Source organism: Orbilia oligospora, assembly GCF_000225545.1.
Source record: "Orbilia oligospora ATCC 24927 unplaced genomic scaffold scaffold00043, whole genome shotgun sequence".
Lineage (NCBI taxonomy): Eukaryota > Fungi > Ascomycota > Orbiliomycetes > Orbiliales > Orbiliaceae > Orbilia > Orbilia oligospora.
The window spans coordinates 898,727-917,915 of record NW_011645600.1 but is presented as its reverse complement, the minus strand read 5'-3'; the positions used below and the strand labels follow the sequence as shown (position 1 = coordinate 917,915).

At 46.9% G+C, this 19,189-nt stretch overlaps 6 protein-coding genes across 6 annotated transcripts; 2 read left to right on the top strand and 4 right to left on the bottom strand.

The window, feature by feature from the left end:
- Window positions 1-1,147: 1,147 nt before the first annotated feature.
- Window positions 1,148-2,403, top strand: AOL_s00043g280 (uncharacterized protein; the record flags this gene model as incomplete). The annotated part of the gene is made up of 5 exons (XM_011120767.1): window positions 1,148-1,275; window positions 1,360-1,749; window positions 1,823-2,137; window positions 2,230-2,280; window positions 2,349-2,403. The coding sequence occupies 5 exons, from the start codon at window positions 1,148-1,150 to the stop codon at window positions 2,401-2,403; spliced, it is 939 nt and encodes a 312-aa protein (XP_011119069.1).
- Window positions 2,404-2,873: 470 nt separating this feature from the next.
- AOL_s00043g279 (uncharacterized protein) lies at window positions 2,874-4,015 on the bottom strand (the record flags this gene model as incomplete). Its single annotated transcript, XM_011120766.1, has 2 exons — window positions 2,874-3,568; window positions 3,664-4,015. The coding sequence occupies 2 exons, from the start codon at window positions 4,013-4,015 to the stop codon at window positions 2,874-2,876; spliced, it is 1,047 nt and encodes a 348-aa protein (XP_011119068.1).
- A 1,665-nt stretch (window positions 4,016-5,680) lies between these two features.
- AOL_s00043g278 (uncharacterized protein) lies at window positions 5,681-9,861 on the bottom strand (the record flags this gene model as incomplete). The annotated part of the gene is made up of 4 exons (XM_011120765.1): window positions 5,681-9,003; window positions 9,070-9,150; window positions 9,218-9,311; window positions 9,400-9,861. The coding sequence occupies 4 exons, from the start codon at window positions 9,859-9,861 to the stop codon at window positions 5,681-5,683; spliced, it is 3,960 nt and encodes a 1,319-aa protein (XP_011119067.1).
- Window positions 9,862-11,194: 1,333 nt separating this feature from the next.
- AOL_s00043g277 (uncharacterized protein) lies at window positions 11,195-12,495 on the bottom strand (the record flags this gene model as incomplete). The annotated part of the gene is made up of 3 exons (XM_011120764.1): window positions 11,195-11,361; window positions 11,435-12,025; window positions 12,099-12,495. The coding sequence occupies 3 exons, from the start codon at window positions 12,493-12,495 to the stop codon at window positions 11,195-11,197; spliced, it is 1,155 nt and encodes a 384-aa protein (XP_011119066.1).
- An 831-nt stretch (window positions 12,496-13,326) lies between these two features.
- On the bottom strand, window positions 13,327-14,752 carry AOL_s00043g276 (uncharacterized protein; the record flags this gene model as incomplete). Its single annotated transcript, XM_011120763.1, has 4 exons — window positions 13,327-13,514; window positions 13,691-13,811; window positions 13,952-14,124; window positions 14,197-14,752. 4 exons carry the CDS (start codon window positions 14,750-14,752, stop codon window positions 13,327-13,329), a joined length of 1,038 nt encoding a protein of 345 aa, XP_011119065.1.
- Window positions 14,753-16,831: 2,079 nt separating this feature from the next.
- AOL_s00043g275 (uncharacterized protein) lies at window positions 16,832-19,072 on the top strand (the record flags this gene model as incomplete). Its single annotated transcript, XM_011120762.1, has 1 exon — window positions 16,832-19,072. One exon carries the CDS (start codon window positions 16,832-16,834, stop codon window positions 19,070-19,072), a length of 2,241 nt encoding a protein of 746 aa, XP_011119064.1.
- Between the last annotated feature and the right edge of the window lie 117 nt (window positions 19,073-19,189).

Genomic DNA, 19,189 nt, shown 5'->3' with positions numbered 1-19,189 from the left:
CCAGACTTTTTTGTCGAAGTTCAATCAATTTCGCGTCCGCGACAACGCATTTTAATCCAAAAATACAACAAAGTATCAACGAAGTTGAACAATTCAGCGCGCAAAATTTGGGCAAGAAACTGTATTTGTACTTCTGCAGTCAAAACAAGGAGATATAACTCCCTTATATCTGTGTAAGTCCAAATACTATCCCTTTAAGGTTAATATTTCGTTAAAGAATCACAGTACGGCACGCGGTGGTGGTGGTTTATCACAAGTTTCCAACATCAAAGCTTAACTTCAGCCACTATTTCACAAAGCTGACGACACGGCTCGGCTTTCTCAGAAAGGCTCCACTTTTCACAGAAGATTTCCATGCACTTTCCCTTTTAGTTATAAATATGTTTGCTATGATCCTAGCAGAGTTGTGAAGTTGTAATTTTGCGTTTTGCGGCTGAAGTAGTTGTATACTCTGCGTTTAATTACCAAAATTAAAGCGCTTGCTGCAGCAAAATAGATTGGCTGAACACAACGCATTTACAAGGGGTGGTGATTTGAATTGGGATTGATATACATGTCGTACAGGCTTTTGATCTTGCATCGGAAGACATTTTATTCGAATTCGGATCTAAGTGGTAGTTGGCTATCATCAAGGAAATGTCATACTCATGAAGTCATACTAGCGGAGGGTAAGTCAACAAATACTCGAGTTAACCCACGATTTCCAAAATGGAATCGAAGTCGGTAACTTTCATGCACCCCTAGGGCCCGGAGAACATGGCTTGCATAAGCTTTCGAGCTAAGAGTTTGGGTCCCTTCGGCTTCGGAATGGGCGAAAAACCACCATATACGATGGCAATGCAATATTATGGGCATGCGTGGAAAAGAGTGCGAATAGGCTTTTCGGACCCATGGAAATTTGATGAAGATTGACGCGCGCACACACGGCAGACGGGGTCTAGGGCTGGTGGCTCCACGCACCAGGTATGCACCCGGCTTTTTCTCTCTTTCGAAAATCCTTATAAAATCTCGACCCCCCCCTTTCCAAGTTCCTGAATGATTTCAAAAGAAGACGGATTCAATTTGAATGCTGCAGTGAAATACCGCGGATCCGACACACAAAGTTTACCATAGCTCAAGACCAATAAGCTACATACATTCGTTCAAAATGGGCTGTACTCTTTCTGTACCCGAGTTAGTTGGTAGCGGAACCTACTACGTCGACCCAGCAGGTGCAGGTGCTGGAGATGCCTTTGGCGTGCCCGCTATCTTCACGACTGGGTTTTTCACCTGCAGGTATGCTAATGCAATGGCATTCAAGTCTAATATCTCCTCAATAGTATATGATGCATAAACTAACATATGTCCAATCTCCAAAAGCGGCGGTCCTCCATTAACCCCAGTAGTAACCCAAACCGTCTCAGGAACCACATCAATCTACACCTGCAACTCCTTCAACGCTGGGATAGACACCTCACTCCTCTGCCCCGGTCTGACCCGATCTTCCATGACCGGAGAGTACGACATGTCGTTCACCGCGCCTCTAGGTGGCGCCTATACTGTCCTTGATTCTCGACAATGGGTTGTTATCCAAATCGCGGACGAACAAGTAACCGATGGAACAACGTTTACGACAAACGCCTATAAAACGGTCCTCGGTGGACCTACGACTGTGACACAGACTACTACTATTGATGATAATCCGGATACGGCCACTGTGACACACACTAGTTATGGGAGAACTAGACATGTTGATGTGCCGGTTACTTCGTATGTCATTGTCCATATCATGCACGGCGGCAACTACATCAAATTCTTGAAACTAATACCAATTAATGTATAGATATACCACCGAGATCGTCACCAAGACGACTAGCGCCAAGACTTGCGGAACTCCAACTGCTGCACGCCGCCGTATTCGTGGTGCATCCCCTGTCGAACCAGCGGCAGAGCCGGTTGAGTTGGTTAAGCGTCAAGCTGGATATCGTGGGTTCGACGGAACTCTTGGTCCAGACAGTACTCTTACCCTCTACTCTACCGTGGTTTATGAGCCAAATTACGTCTGGGGAACCGTCACTGTTCCAACTGCAACTGAAACCACTATTTTCACCGTGAATGGCAGTGGAGAAACGCTTACGTTGACCTCTACTACAAGAGTGTAAGTTGTACCCACCCCAATACTACAAGACTATCCTATAGTCTAGGCTTGTACTTCTATAGAATTTTAAGCAGTGCTGATGAGTGTAATAGACATGATGCAACCACCGAGTATACTACGATCTCCAAAACCAAGACTGAAAAGTAAGTATTTCAAACCTACTACCAGATCTCGACTAGGCTCGTATGCTAACCAACTACTCCTAATTAAGGAGCACTACCACCGTCACCAAGTACCCAACTACTTGTCCATTCTTGTCATCATAGACGGAATTACAACTTACGAAATAATGATTTACGGATACAACAATACTTTGAGATGGATACAACATCAATATCCGAGGGCTTAATATCGAGCATATCATGGAGCTAATATAATATCTTAATAGATATCTGGGCGGGCATATTGATTTCCCACGGTCATGGGAGGGGGTATTAATGTATAATTGAGAAAAACTAAAAAGACTAAATGCTAACGTTGTGATGGGAAATTCTCGGTTTGGACTGAGGTTATACAGATATATGAAGGATAGGGAGGGGATATTGGGGCTAATAGAATATAAGGTTGCGCTCTCAGTTCCTATTCATACCGACCGCAGTGTTATCGGAATCGAAACTGTCATTCTGAACCAGAGTGTATTCGGAATCAAAACTGTCATTCTGAACCAGAGTGCATTCGAAATCAAAACTGTCGTTTAGAACCAGAAAATAATTGGAATCAAAAGCCATAAACAAACCTAAGCCGTCCCAGCTTCCTGTTCATAACCCTCCTCGATCCTTTTGTAAACACTTAGTGTATGCTCCCAAAACTTCTTCCCAAACCCGGTTTCCCTGTACTCTAGCAGGACCTTCTTCCCACTCTTTGCTGTCCCATTCGCATGAATGGTATAACAACCACTCCCCTTAATCCCATCCAACCCCACCGCAACATCCTCCCCCTCTCCCTTCCCTTCTCCACTTAGTAATGCTATCGCTTCTTCTGCCTTTTTCGATGCCGGATAAATCTCACTAGTCGCATTGAACAGATTCCTTTCCCCGCTCTCATCGGCCGGAGTAAGTATCCAACGCCCCGCAACCCACAATATGGTCCTAACCAGAAACCCAAAAACTCCCGGCATATCCTGTCCCTCGGTCTTTACAGACCCTGCAGAGGCATGGATAAAACTTATTTCCGGGTTTTCTTTGGCAAGGTAATCCAGTGCCACTGTAGTTGAAGTAACGTGGTGTAGTCTGGATGTGAAGAAGTATGACTTTGACATTTCAAGGTCGTTGGGATCCATTCCCCATTCGAGGCCACCTGCTAAGATCCGGATTACACGGGCGAAGTGGCCGTTTGCAGCGGAGGCTTTGAGGAGTGGGAGGAGGTTTATGACGAATTTCATGTGAGCGAAGTAGGAGATTGCCGCCATGAAGTTGAGACCGTCTGGGGTGTCTGTATAGTAAGGAAGAGGCATGAATGTTACTTTATAGTCCAATACGGAGCGGGCGACGAGGGAAAAGTATAGAATGAAGTACGTAAGAACTTACCAGGAAACCCAATTCTGAACATGCCCGCGCTCAACCAAAGTATATTGATTTCCTTCTCCTTCTGCAGGATCTCCTCGCACGCTTTATTGATGTTTTTGATGACAAGGATATCGCATTGCACGAATATATAGGTCCCCTTAGGGTTGATCTCTTCAAGTCTCTTCTGAACAACTTCGGCATTGGCGGGTGTTCGTCCGATATAGTAGACCTTTGGAGAGACGGTCGATGCGACAAGTTTCTGAAGGGTGAAGTACCCAATACCTGTTGTTCCTCCTAGGAATACACAGATAGGGGAGGGAAGGCGGGTAGATAGGGCCGCGTTCGCGGCTTTGATGGTTGTAAGAGGGATCATGATTGCGAAGCCTTCTCACCGGAGGAGGAATATAGCTATAGATATGATGACGACTAATAACCTTCACAAATAAGGTTTGGCCTGAACGCTATAAATATACACAGGTCGTGCAGGTTATATCATCGGCGAGTCGGAATTAATATTCGAATTCAGGTACCCAACTCTCGAGGAGCAGGCCAGATCACCGGCCTTTTATAGTTATCCCAAAATCATGTTTCAGGCTAATAACTCTCCTACTTTACTACTAGAAACTTCGTCACGAGCCTCTCAACTCATACGCACACATCGTATACGCGGCTCATGAACATGGGGAAGTTCCCCACTTTAATAAATTAATTAATATATTTAATATCGCGTGTCGGAAGGTTATCAATACGAATTTGAGTGCCGGTTTCCGAGAAGCACATTGAAAGATGGGAAACATGGTCATGGAGTCCCTGGTAAACGGGTCGTACTAAGACAAGAGACCCACATCAAGCTTGTTTCGACGACGGAAGGATCCAGGGGTTAAGTCAGCTTCGGGGTCGGTGACGTTTAGGACCCCGAACGCCGACCCCGAGCGCCGACATCGTCAATATCCAACAATTTCAACACGGCGCTGTGTGATAGTAATCGAAGTATTGGTATATATATAAAAGTATCACCTATACTATGATTAAATGGGGGGACTTAGATATATATAGAAACCTATACAGTGTAAGTCCCGGCTTAAATAAAAGGGAAACTATTTCCGGTGATCACAAGATGTCGAGGGACAGACTGCATGGTTGCGACACTAAAGAGAATTAAGGCGAATGATGGCGAACGAATCTCGAAAGCTATTCCTGAATCCACAGGAAAAGAAACGCTTAAGGACCATACCAAGAAAACGACTTGCACGTGCTAAAACAATGAAAACCATGTACGAGGAAAAAAAAACGAATTTTTGGAGGTGAAATCTCTATTGATTAACTTGACAACCCTAGTTACTAAACAGGATTCGAAGAAATCTAATATACCCTTCACCTTTTCTGTCTTTTGTTTATCCGGATCCTCCACACTATTTTTAACACCTTTCCAAACGCCTGAGTATGTGATAATAACGCCTTCCCTCGTAAGTAAGGTGAGACCGTAAACGCCGAGTGTGATATAAAAAGCTGCGTAAAGAGATATTAGGTCGTAGGTCTTCGTTAGGCGTGTCTATCATAAACCATCATAAAGTTGTGTTGTCCGCGAACAAATAAATAATTAAGGGGAGTGTAGAGGTTAGGTCCTCGGAACCGGAAGCAGATATAAAAGCTTCATAGGGCTAGAACTTGAAACAGGATAACATAAATGCAGAGCCTTGATAGTCGTGATTCATGACGAATTAGTAAACATAAAGTTATGTAGGCTGGCATGTGTATCGTAACGGCAAATCGAGCTCAAGAACTCTTTGAAGTGATAGCCGTGATTTCTAAGAGCTGGGGGCGGACTCTTGAAGTGAGGAGAGTTTCGTGGACGACGAGAGTTTTTTGCTTGCAGAATGTGTGAAGTTTGTAAAGAGAATATGTAGTACGGCGGCCGTGTCGTAATGCGGCTATAATAACGGTAGTAATATTTGAAAAGCGACAAAGGAACAGTTTTTAAGTTATGTAATACCGCCGAAAGGGTGCTGATGTATAGAATTCTGTAAACTTTCTCCTCTTACAAAACATCTCTGACGTCAAATTTCGCTGGGCGCGTGCGGACACGGACACGGTGTCGTCTTACGACGCCGGAGGGAGATGGCTGAACTTGTGACTCAAGAATTCTTTCGTTTGCCATTTGAGCGTGTTCTCGAAGGAAACCTTCAGGAATGCCGTGGAGATATGCTTCTGCTGTTGGGCTTGACGGACTACTGTCGAGTGAAGACTGCCGATGGTGAGCAGTTGAACTGGATTCGGACTGTACGCTGTTCCGAGCTTGTGCGGCTTGAGGTGGAGATTGTTGGAGTGTCTCTTCGGGAACACTGTGGGTATGCGTGTCTACTATTGGGCTCGATGGACTACCAACAGGTGAAGACCGGTGGCAGCGAGCCATTGAACAAGCTTCTGACTGTATGCTATTTCGAGCTTGTTCGGATTCAGCTGAAGATGGTTGGGGTAAGTATTCGGGAACACCTTGGATATATGTGCCGGTTGTTTGGCTTGGTGGACGATCAACAGGGAAGGCTTGTTGGTAGCGAGCCATTGAACTAGCTTCTGACTGTGCACTATTGCGGACTGATGTAACCTGTTGTGGAGATCGAGTATTGATACGTTCTTCCGGGCCAAGACGTCGCCTGAGACCAAAAACAGGTCTGGGTTGTCGTTTAGACATAAAGAGTCGGCTTCCGGGTCGTGAGTCAGCCGATTGAGATATAGGTCGTGAAGCAGCAGACTGGCTCTCAGGTAGTGAGGCAGCAGATTGGCTTTCAGGTCGTGAAATGGTCAACTGAATGTCGGATGGTGTAGTCGACGATTGGCTTTTGATTCGCGGATTGTCAAATTGACTTCCCGGTCGTGACTGATTTCCTTTCGAAATAGTGTTCTTAGTTGATATCGCGACACCATTGGCAGTGTTTCTGTCCTTGCGTGGGACTCCTTTTGGATTCAATCTCTCTTGCGCTAGCTGTTCTAGCACGAGAAGATCCTCTATTTCTCGTCGTCGCCGTGCCTTCAGCGTTGCTCGACTTTCGTAATACTCTCTCATCAACCAGGTACGTAGATTCAAAAGATGGGTTCCTGCACTTTGGGGTAATTCAACTCCCAGTTCTCTAGCAGCTGTCCTCACAGCAGACTTAACACACTCAGAATTCCCGGATTCTTTCGCTAGGCGCTCAGCCTCAAGGATGACGTCGAAGTTGAACTTCATAATCCAGATTTCGTCATCTGGTGTCGGAGATAAAAGCTTTAGAGGTGTACAGGGATCGCCTAGACTTGATCGCTCGTTTTTGACTTTGACAATAGCGTTAATCAGTAGTGCACTTGCGCTACCTTCGACTGTAAGTACTGGAACTTTCCTCCTCTTTACTTCTGTCTCCCTGGGCTCGATTGTAGTCTCAAGGCCGCGCGGTTTCACCATACGCTTTACATCGCACGTCCTGGGGAACAGCATGCTGTCAAAGGGAATAAATGGCGTAGCTGTTGGATACTCAAGTTGGACGGGATCAGGAGAAGGGTACGGTAAATAGTCATCGTCAGAATCGTATCGAAGACCAGTATATGGGATTTCGAATGGAACGAGATCTTCTGGGTGAGGAGGACGGAAAAAGTCATCTCCCGGGTAGCCTCCATGATACGAGCCTTGGTCGTCATCGTCATCATCGTACGGTATTGGCAGGTTAGGTAGCAGCAATTCGTGGAAAACGTCGACCTCAGACGATGAGGGAATTTCGAGCTCGGGTTCCTCAATGCTGTCAACCTGATATGAAGACAGAGTTGGCAACTGAATATCCTGGACATTGCCAGCGTCATATGGTGATGGGGCTGAAACCTGGGCCTCCTCAGAATTGTAAGCTTGGTCTGGTGACAGAGGCGGGAACTGAGTTCCATATGACGACAAGGTTGGTATCTGGATCCCTTCAATATCATTGACCATACATGATAATGGATCTGGGAATTCGGCCTTTTCGGTGTTATCAGGTTCATATGGCGACGGAGCTGCGAACTGGATTTCTCCAGTAGTGTCAGGCCCACGTGACGAGAAAGCGTGTAGCTGAGTATTGTTAGATCCATACGACGACAAGGTCGGCAACTGAATTCCTCCGTCATTGTCGTTGGCTGGGTCGAAGGGTCGCTTTTCTTCGACGGCAACAGCGAGGTACGGCTTTGGAGTCGCCGGCTTTTCATGAATAATCCTCATCGGTTGTGTCTCTTCAACCGATGGAAGACCCCCCTGCGCTTCTCGTGCCCGTTGTTCGAGCCGTTTCTTCAGCTGCTGCTCCTCGTATCGCTCCGACTGCTTAATCCCCCCCTTCTTTCGCGCATGCAGGTCGAAGAAATCGAGGTTCCTGCCCTCTGATGCCGCCAAGTATCGCTGGAGGTGGTCAACGAAGCCAACCTTTGGCTTCTGGTTCTCCGGGCGATGTCGGATCCCCCTGATTGACTTGAAGGTTTCCTCGGGATGCTTCCCGAGGTCCTTGGCAGTTTTCACCATCTCTGCCGCCTTCTCGTGGTCGATGGTCGACCCATACCGCTCTCTGGTAATCCCAGAGTCACGGTATGGGTCGCCCATCCGTTTGGCCCTATAGACCTCCATGTCAATCCCACCTTCATTGAAGGTGGGCCCCCCTCCAGAACGGCCCTGCTCCCCTTCCAATGGGGAGACACCGAACCCCTTGATCTTGAGGCTCGGCTTTTTGGCCACCTCTATCAGCCTTGCGGCTGGTGGCAACTCGCTGTCCTCCAATCCCTCGGAGGCCAGCATCTCGGCCAGCGTCATCCCTTCCTCAGGGTTGGAGCAGGTAAGGTTGAGTGGTATAAACTCAACCTGTCCCTGGAAGTCCCCTTCCGTTGGGACCTCTGAGGTTGGCCTGACGGCCGGCGTGACAGGGGGGCAACTCTGGTGCAGGAACTCCTTCTCGATTGCCCCGAGGGCATCGGAGTCCGCAGACGCCCTTTGGGCATCACCAGCAGCACGCCCACGGAAGAACTCCTCCTCGCGGAGGGGTTCCCCATGTGGGTGGCCCTGGGAGAGGCCCGCTTGCGGCTGGGGGACTGGGGCTGGGGCTGGGGCTGGGGGCGGCACAAAGGGAGGCAACGACCACTTCGTGGTCGGTTTCTCGTAGGGGTTTGCCCGCGGCCTCTTCGGCCCGTTGAGAACGGCGGCGTCTGGGAGAGGGGGGTCGCCGGGAGCCCGGGGTGGCATCACCCACCCCGGCTTCATGTGTGGGGGGGTTGGGGGTCGCGGGTCGGCCCGCGCCAATGCCAGCTTGTAGGCGGAGATGTCAATCTTCTCGCCCAACACCCTCTCCGCCTTGCGGAGGTTCTCGTACAAGCGGTAGCCGTCTATAGAAACAGAGTTAACTATCCAACTCGTGGAACAGGAAGTTAATAAAAGGCTGTAATATTTACCTCGGACGGCTTGCCCGCTCCCCTGGCCCCCGGCGAGGTCTTCGTCGGCCGAGTCGTCCACGGTCGACCCTTCGGTCGAACCTAAACATCTTTTGTCAGTCTCAATTTCTCGAATACAACATTACTTTAGACACCAAAGCTATCTTACCGTGTTCGATCTCGGCCCGAATCCTCGCCGCCTCCTCCATCGGGAAGGCAAACTGTCGAGACAGCTGCTCATCCCAGCTGCCCCAAACGTTGGCCTATTATATAAACAATTAGCCACATCGAACTCCATATAGTAAGTGACCCATTCAACTGATAAGGATCTATATATTCTTTGATACTTACATCCTCCAAGGGATTCTGGGCGGGGGTGGACGGGTCCGGACGCTCCGGACGGCAGATGGCACCATTGTGCTGGAACAAGACCCTCTCACCCGGTGCCGGGATGTATGGGTCCTCAGGTGGCGTTACGTAGTCGCCACCAAAAAATAGGGAGATGTTGTTCACCCATCTCCTTGCCGCTGCCCGTTGTCGCCTTCCGCGAGCTTGGGACTTTTCATACGCCGCTCGTGCCTTTTCGGCGGCGATTCTGCGCTTCTCGGAATTCGCCCAGCTTTTGACCGTCTTCGTTTGGCATTCGATCACGAATTCCGAGGCACCTTCTTGCTTCAATCGCTTGAGATGGCGCCTCTCAATCTCAAGCATTGTGGGGCCATCGGCCCCCCTCATCGCCGTGATATCTTCTGAACGAGTTGGCATGGGAGCTTTCTCCTTCTTTTTGAACGGCCACAATTTTTTCAACTTCATTTCTGCGGTACTGTCGACAACAACAGAAATGATAACTCAAGTAAAAGGAAGGACGAGAAAGAATTGACTTGATAGAACGACTTTGATTGAGGGACAGAAGCCAAAGCCAGAGGATGGGGATAGGAGGTGAAGAGGGAAATATAGGTCAACAGCAGTTGATGATGACAGGGAGATATTCAGCAACGGCTTTTCAGCAACGAGTTTTCAGCAACGAGTTTTCAGCAACGAGTTTTCAGCAACGAATAGATGGAAAGAGAACCTGTGAAGGATATCGAGCAGTTGGTGGAACAGAAGTTATAAAGGATGATAGCAAGAAGCAGAGAAGTTTGCAAAGAGGATCGAGAGAAAGAAGATTCGATCAGTGAGTTCTCGAGAGGAGGTTGTGATGATGGTGATGATAAGAAGGAATGGGGAGATGAGAGATGTTGAGGTGATGTGAGGATGGAGAGGCACCGACTGTCTGTGACAGAGTTTTGTGGGATGGAAAAAAAAAAGAAATTGTGGGAGAGCCTGAAGCCACCGACGGTTTTGGTGGACGGTGTTGTGGAAGTTTCTCGGTGCTGGGATTCTTGTGGGTGCGGCTCTTTGCACGGTGCAGACACGCTTGCAAGCTGGAACCCTTCCTCTGATATCAATTACGGCATGCTTCAATTTACATTCCCTCATTGGCAGTATACAGTCTATGCACGGGCAGATTCACGAACAGATTCACGGACAGATTCACGAAAGGATTCACGGGACAGATTCACGATATCAAGCCATTTGCTATTGGTTTATACACCTATATACAGGAGACATACGGTCATTTCATGGCGTAAAATATACATTACATGTCTGTCTTCATCTGTCAAACTTCTGGATTTCAAGTTAACGTTATTTGGCCCTATAGTCTCAAACACTGGTTGTCTCTAGTCTCGGTCCCAGAGCGCCGTTCACAGTATATACTGTCGTGTTATACATTCAAAACGTCAATCTACGGGTACTTTCTGAGCTAAGCTGGTTTAGTGTCGGGACTGACCTTTACTCTCGAGCCTATGGTAAATTATTACGGTGCCTGGACTTGATTAATCGAGACTACACTATCAATTATATCGAGCGTGCATGAAAGGTTCAAATTATTCATTATCGATTGCTTTCTAGGACATACTAAAGTCCTTTTTACTACCTCACTATCAGTACAAGGTAATTTCGTGCGATACAATTCTTAAATTTCGTAAACAGGCCCGCTCATAAGCTAATCCATCGTGTCCATCGTATCCATCGTATTCGTCGTAAGTCAATCCCATAAACTGATATGGTCAAACAAAAAAACAAACAAAACAAACAGGATAGTTTAATACTGAGCACCACCTGGGTAAGCAGTATATTGCTGCTGATGGTTAGGCTGCTGGGATGGAATGTTACTGGGTTCAGGAACTCCAGTGTTCTGAGCTGGTGCCTCATAGATGGTTTGAAGGCGGTGTTTCTGTTGCTTATTCCCATCAACGGTACTGGCGTTCTCTATGCATAGTTATGAATTAGTATCTTTTCTAAGGATACATCATTATTTTTCTATTTTAGCGGTGCAGCTTACTCAAACAGTCTTGTTTGCCAGTGCTAGATTCGCCTTCGGTAATTGCCATTCCGATCCCAGCCTTGTGCGTGTCGTGATTTTGGGCTGGAGCTCGATTTTCCTTCTCAAGGCCCATCTCTAAATCCTCGTTACGAAGGCGTGGAGAACATTCTCGGCCGCCAGTAGTGGCACCGTCGGTGCTGAGGATATCACGCTTAGGATCTGGTTGAGTTCGACTGACATTGCCAATAACTCCTAGTGGAGACTTTGGCTTCTTCGTTTGTGGAGTGGTGGTAGCCGATGGCGTATTAGTGACGACTCCAGCAGATGCTGCTCGCAAGTTCTTCAATGCGGTAGCCTTTGCTTTAGTTTTCTTTCCGAACCAAATCGGTGAGTTCATGTACCTCTTAATTGGAGGAAGAACAGGAGCACGTGGAGGAAGGCTGCCAGGATGTGCTCCAGCCATTTTGATTCTTCGTTCACGGCCTTTACGTCGAAGCCAGCATCCAAGGCAGAGAAGGAGACCGACTACAATGATACCTGCAAAACTGCCGGCGATAATACCTGGAGATGCAGCAAGACCATTGAATTGTTCTTGTGGCACGTGGACGCCTGTATCAAGTTTTTTGTGAGCTGGGAAAACTTTCTTATTAACTAGATATAATGAGTATCAGGGATATCTTACCGCCGGTTTCGAGAGGACTAGTTCCTTCGGTAGTTCCAAGTGGTCCATCTGGGAATGGAATACCGGCTGGACGGCTCTCTTGAGCTCTAGTAAAGGCCGTGGAAGTCCTCTCAGTACTGAGAGAAGTCGATACCTCAGATGAAAGAGGTGGCGACTTAGTGATCGTGATAACTTGGGTCACGATAATCACTGGAGGGGGAGTCTGGGTACGGACAGAGGTTACAAGAGTCGTAGGAACAACAGGACTGACACTGGTCTTCTCCAAAGTAGTTTCTTTAGCATGGGTTGATTGGCTAGTGGCTCCAACTTCCTTAGTCTTGATCGAAGGAATAATAACGACGACCTGGCCACCTCGAGTGACCGTGATGGCCTCTTGAGGTTGAACAGCTCCACTCATTATTACAACAGTACTGTTAGACTAATATCAGAAGTCTGGTAAGTTTATGAATACTTGTAAGGACTCGTTTCTCGAGTATGCTTAATTCACCGAGTAATAACTTTACCAATACCGGTCCTAACAGTCAGTTTCGTTGATAGCTATCAATAGAAACTGCAATCGATATTGATATTGATATTAGGGAGGGAGAAGGTGGTAAAGCACGCAGCGATATTCCTGCTCGAGTCAAGGGCTTCCCTGATGCAACTTGATGCTGGCGAGCTACTCGAAGAAGCAGCTTTAGCAGGTGCAAATGCCCAGTTTTTGCTGCCTTTATCCACATAGCGTCAATATTACGTTAGTACTACAGTCTTAATACATGATGAAGTTGAAGCTGAAGTTGAGGATGATCTTACCAAGACTTTGATAGGAGCGAGTCCAGAATACCGTTGTGGAAGGTAACGGAGGTAGTAACGGAGGAGGTTGATCGAGTGATAGAGCGTCGATGGAGGAACTACGGTTTCATTTTATTATATGAAAGGCCATCAGAAGAGCGTCGGCAACACCACCCCATAGCAACGCTCAGCATTCAACGCAGGCAGGGCAAGTGCCCTCTTCAAGCCCTAACTCTGTAGCCTAGCGACGTCATCAAGATCAATGAAGCCGTCTCAATATGACAAACATCACGACGTTCTACATCTTCCTGTACGTTCTACTGAAGTGGATGGCGTGTTTGTGGTGATGCCTTGTTACTGGCAACACTTTTGTAGTATGTGTTGATCACTGTTGGATTCTGAGATGTCGCACACAGTGTATTTCCCGTACTACTGGCGTATATCTCAGAACATCTGCCTAATTGGGCTGACAGGCATTCGTCTTCCTATTTAAAACTTCCAACAGCACAACACTATACCCAATCCCAACACAAGAAGGGTCACCGAGACTATACCCAATCACCTTCTTGCCAACACAAGAAGGGTCACCGAGACTAACCCAATCATTGGCGGGACAAGCATCGTGTAGTAGAGATAATATCGAGGCTGTTTAGAGGTATGTATAGACCACCGATATATATACAGGAAAAAAACAATATTATGTACTACCAATATTTACAGAATCGGAGCGCCACCGAAGTCAATCAAAACGCTAGAACTCCGAAAAACATACAGCCTGAGCGGTCATGTATTATAAATAGCGACCCAATCAACCAGCATACCGTACCCCGACGTCGTTTCCGCGGTCGGTGTATCTTTACCCGCCCAAGCATTAGGGAACCCTCCTCCCATAGCAACATTGAAGATAAGGAAAAATGGCTCGTACACCAAACTCGCCCACGTCTATGATTTCACTCTCTCCAATTAGCAAAGGTCGCTACTGCGTACCGTTCCTTTCTCCCTTATAGAATCATGCTATAAGGTCTTACTTCACTTTTCCCCTTTTTGCAGTATAAGTTATGGGGACTCGAGGAGCTACTAACCTTATTATCTCCGATATCGTACCCACTGACCCTATGGTACTCTATACCATTCACTGACCATGTAAGAGATTCATTCCGCCAGTCCCCGTAAGTTCGGTCGACCCTTAGCGTATAGGTATTGAAAATGCCTCGCACAATACTCGTGGTACCGCCAATGCCATTCGGCTCATTACCTAAAATCTTCATTAGCAAGGTACTTTCTCCACTCCATCCCCGAAAAAAAAATACAATACAAAGATACTTACAAGGCCCACCAGGGAAAACACCACAATGTACCGTTCCCAGTATCGTGTTCTCCCCATTAGCAGCCTCCATAATATCCCACTCTCCAGTTTGCGGCCAACCATCATTCCCATTCCTACGAAACTTCCTCCCCATAGCCCAAAACGCCGTCCAAACACCCTCTTGCTTGCCCCCTCTAGGTAAAAGTATTCTTGATTCTATAATCATTTCTCCACCAGCTTGACACTTAAATCCATCTCTTACGGTTTCTATTCGTGCGGAAGTCCATTCTCCGGTCCTGGGGTTCCGAAGTGGAACGATGTTGAGTTGTTTGTTCGGGGATACATAGATATTTCGGGCGTCGGCGGTGTATCTTTGCACTTCGCCGGTACCCCAGTTTGAGGGACCACTGGGGTAGGAGGTGCCGATGTCATACTGCCATTCTGAGGAGATAGTGCCAGGTTGGGAAAACGTATCGGACCAGGTTAGTGTGAACCCTGACCGTTGGGGGATTTTGTATGCCGCAAATATGAGGGGAAAGAAGAATGAAAGGGTTACGAGAATGATGAGAGGCCTCATGATGGAGATAGTGGTACCACTTGGAGGCCTGCGGCTGTGGCTATAGATCTATAGGAAAAGTGGACGGGCCACGGTAAGGCTAATAACCCTAAATCTTAGAGCTTACACTTGAAAACCCACAAAAACCTTTAGAAAAACGAGAAGACCTTGTAATCTCAAATGTGATCGACATGAGGGGCGACCAGTCTAGTTAAATACATGTGATCTTTCGTTGAGTTCAATTGACAATATCTTCTAGTTCGACTTGCTAAATTTCTAGACGTTTCAGTTTTGAATTTCTTCATATACGCACATTCTAGATTCTGGATATGCGCTTGTGTTCGGGATATAGAATAAACTGGAAGATAGGGGGGGCATTCTCAAAGGGGCTGCTCATATTCCTCATTTCCCACATGTTGCACGTGTACAACCACAACGGTTTTGACGACATCTGTAAACTCTACCGGAACAAGAGCTAAAACTGACAATTGCAACCCAAGTACCGAGGCTTTAGTATTATAAATTTATATATTTTGGCCGTTCTGAACCTATGTAGAGTTTTAAAATTCAACTAGACTACATTTACATGGACGATTCCCAAGATTAATATTCGTAGAATTGCAGTAAGGCAACATCAATATCTGGGGAATGCTTGTTGTATTTCAACTTCACGACACTGTTCTAGAATCGGAAATCATGATGATCGATTAACTGTAAGTATCCTCAATTTATGTTTATAAGCCGCATGACAATGTATAGATCCGGTAGCTATAGAAACCAACAATAAAGATATCTGCTTCAACTGGAAGTAGCTATGGACGAAATATCGGACTGCTGTATAGTGAATCTAGCAAGACGATACGTGTACTCGAATGGTTCGGGTAACTTCCGCATAGAAATCTCCAAGTATTCTTTCTAGTCAAAGGCTAGCTTCGGAATGATGAGCCGAGTCATTACATACCTACATCCTATAGGCCTATGTATATCTTGACTACAAAAGTCAGTGTTAGATGCCAAAGATTCCTCTACTGGGAAGACCTATACAGTTACCGTTTCCGATTAATTAGAATGCAGCTTTGAGCATAATATAAATCTATATCTATACTTGGGAAGCCGCCTTCCAGAGGGTATACGGACGGTATATACGTATGTATATCTGTAGAAGTTATATTGTACTCCATCAACGTTATAGCACGTACGAATAGAACGGAAAGAAATTCTTCTGGCAGATTAAATTTGAACACCTCCCCATCCCCTCTTCTTCTTCTTCTTCTGCTTCGTTTAATACTTTTGTCTAACCACTTGGTAATTGTAAGTACGATCGTACGAACATTAAATTCGTTGAGGTTGTTGGCTTCGGCAAAAGATTCCACCTCACAGCCAAATCTTGGCATTGCCGCTCCACTCGGCTTTAGCGACACAAGCTCAATTATCAACAGCGGCAGCCTCACAAAGTCACATCTCTCTCATCAACATTCAACTTCCCAGAGGCAACCCCAAAAAGAGTATGAGCTCCCTAGAAAAAGCGAGAAGGATGCGAACAGATCTCGAATCACAACAGCCGGAAATAGCAAGGCCGAGTTCAAATCAATGTTGATATTAATGTGGCCTAGTTACGTTAGTCATAGTGACTATACCGCGTGGGGCGCCATGAGTGGATGGCCACATGAATCACACGCTTCTATCATCATTCAGACCGAGGATATATAGGTATCAACAATCAAAACAAGCCCTCTCTCAAACGACTCGATACAATACAAGCCCTCAAAGCAGGTAGATGTTTGTATGTATTTTAAGGTGGCATATACTCCGTATCAGCAAAGTAAACAAAGGCGGCCGCAAACCCCTCAATATTTGCCAAGAGACGGTTTAGCGCCAAGGGTACTTTGTCAACAACCCTGATGGTACATCTTTGGAACTTCATCATCAACAATATCAAACACCACGAAAATCCTATCACCACTAGCCACAGACGCGCAAACGTCGCGCACGCGAAAGCTTCACCGACGAGGTTGTTCTTTTAATTAAACCCGGATTAGGAAATCATAGGGGTGTTCCACCATAATAAGGCTGCCTTCGAGCGACCAGCCGACCGTCAAGATGTCGTTCGTCAAACCTGAGCTACACCATCGGAGGTCATTCTCTAGGAAGTCTGAGAAGCGGAGAAAGCGCAAGACCTCGTCGACGGATGTATTAGATAACGCTTTACTACCGGATACTTCATCTCCTTCATCGATATTACAAGCTCTCCCCGTTGGAACTTCCGACTCTGCTCTACCTTCTCTATCTGAATCGCCGACAAGATCCCCCTTATCCCGGCGACGGAGTAAACCGGAGGACGAGAACAACGAAGATACACCGAATAAACGTCGGAAGAAGGATCCCGAATTCTGGTGGGAAATTACCCGTGATACTACAGTTCTCAAGCCTCTTCCAAGTTCTTCTGGAGAGGTCTCGAAAAGTAAAGGGTGGGCTACCACGAACTCTTCATCATCGGACGAAGATATTGGGGAGGAGTGTTTCCCTATGGAAGATATACGTATGGACTGCGTCTTTGTATCGGATGTTGAAAAACAGGAAATCCACGACGGTATTTCAGCAGCTGTCTCTGAAGAACATATTCTCCCCATTCAAGGAGATGCTCTGAAAGAGCTTTTCGACGCTAGCTATGACCAAAGGCAGCTGTATAACGACTGGCAGGGAGACGTCATAAACACCCCCGAGGAAGATGAAGGTGTCGAAGTTGATAAAAACAAGGTCGATGAGGCCGAGGAGGCGCAGGAGACAGAAAAGGAAGAAAAACCCGAAGAGCCTTTAGAAGGACAAAACAACGACACAGTACAAGTAGAGAAGGATGAACAAGAGAAGGGAGGACAAGAGCAAAGTAGCCAACCGACAAAGCCTGCTACGAAGAGTCTATCTATCCCAAAACTGAAGGACGCACTTGTAACCCTCCGAGCTGGTGTCGGCAAATTTTCCCTGCGGATCAAAGAGGCCCAGGACAAAAAGATCGTTCCAGACACAGAAATCAAACCTAAGAGATCGAGTACCTATCGTGCTATGCTCATGCACAGAGATTCGAACCATTGCCTCATCACACACGCTCGCGATTCCTTGATCGCTGCACACATCCTCCCATTCACTATTGCGTCCCTGGCACGCTCCCATCGATTCTGGTCCTTACTCCGTCTCATGCTGGGTCCAGCGATTTGCGACCAACTCTTCGAAAGATACGGTTATAAGACAACCCGTCATCATCAAGGCAACAAAGGTATCAATTCACCAGAGAATGGATGGATCCTTCGTTATGACCTGGATGGCGCTTTCTCTCGAATGGAGTGTTATCTCGAGCCGATCCCAGACGAGCCAAACAAATACATCTTCAAATGGCTTCAAGAACCAAAGGAACGTATTCGCATGAGCGTCTACCATTCCAACGAAAATAGACAGGACGAACTTCTCAAGAGCGGAGAAATCATTGACCTCACACCTGCTGAAACGCCAGAAGCCCAAAACATCCCAAATCAGGGCACCACGCGAGTAGTCCCACCGCCATCTCGAGCACTTCTTCAAATGCAAGCCGCGATCCATAAACTCGCCCATAAATTCCAGGGCCAAGCCGATATTTTCAACACTCGCTCCCACCCTGATTGGGACTCTGATTCTGTTTCTTCCATCGAGGAAGAATACGAGTTGCATGAACGAAGTCGACAATACGAGCTGGCGCAGCCACTCAATGCCGACAACCACATGTACTTCTGTGACAACAAAGTTGTGGAATGGCTTCGAAGTGTCTCTCCAGAACAACCGGAGAAAGCCGGCATGAAACGCAAGCGCTCAGACTTCGAAGAAGAAGTAGAAGAGGCGGAAACCCAACCACAAACCGAAATCACTCTAGAAGCCGACAACCGGCCGACTAAACGAACAAAAACATCACATTTCACATTCCCCAAACCTGTTTCGCAGCCCATCAGGAAACCGAAAAAATCCACCAATATGAGAAATATCAAAGTCGCCGCCGCGAAGGCAACCCCAGAAACGGGCCTGCTCTCCCCAGGCATTACGAACAAGTCCGAAACGTCCCCGGAAGAAAAAGGGAGGACAAGACGTTATATAGCACGAGAATGTAAGCGTGCTCTTACATACGAGAGTAATACGGCTACTCCGTCCGAAGGAACACAACATGCTACGAAGCAAGTCAGCCCCGCCACCCCTGTCAGTCGTAAGCGGGGTCATGCGAGTACGACAAAGGTGGCAGTGGGGATTAGCACGATGCAGGAAGGCGGCAAAGCCCGTGTTTCAAATGGTGGTGTTGGGTCGAGGAAGAGAAAGAGGACATAAAATACTTATTAGGGTTTGCGATTTTCGACAGTCTTTGCCTTGTTTTTGCTTCATATTCGCCATATCGGATACCCATTTTGCACTCTGTCTTTTGGGGAGATTTATTGATACCACTCG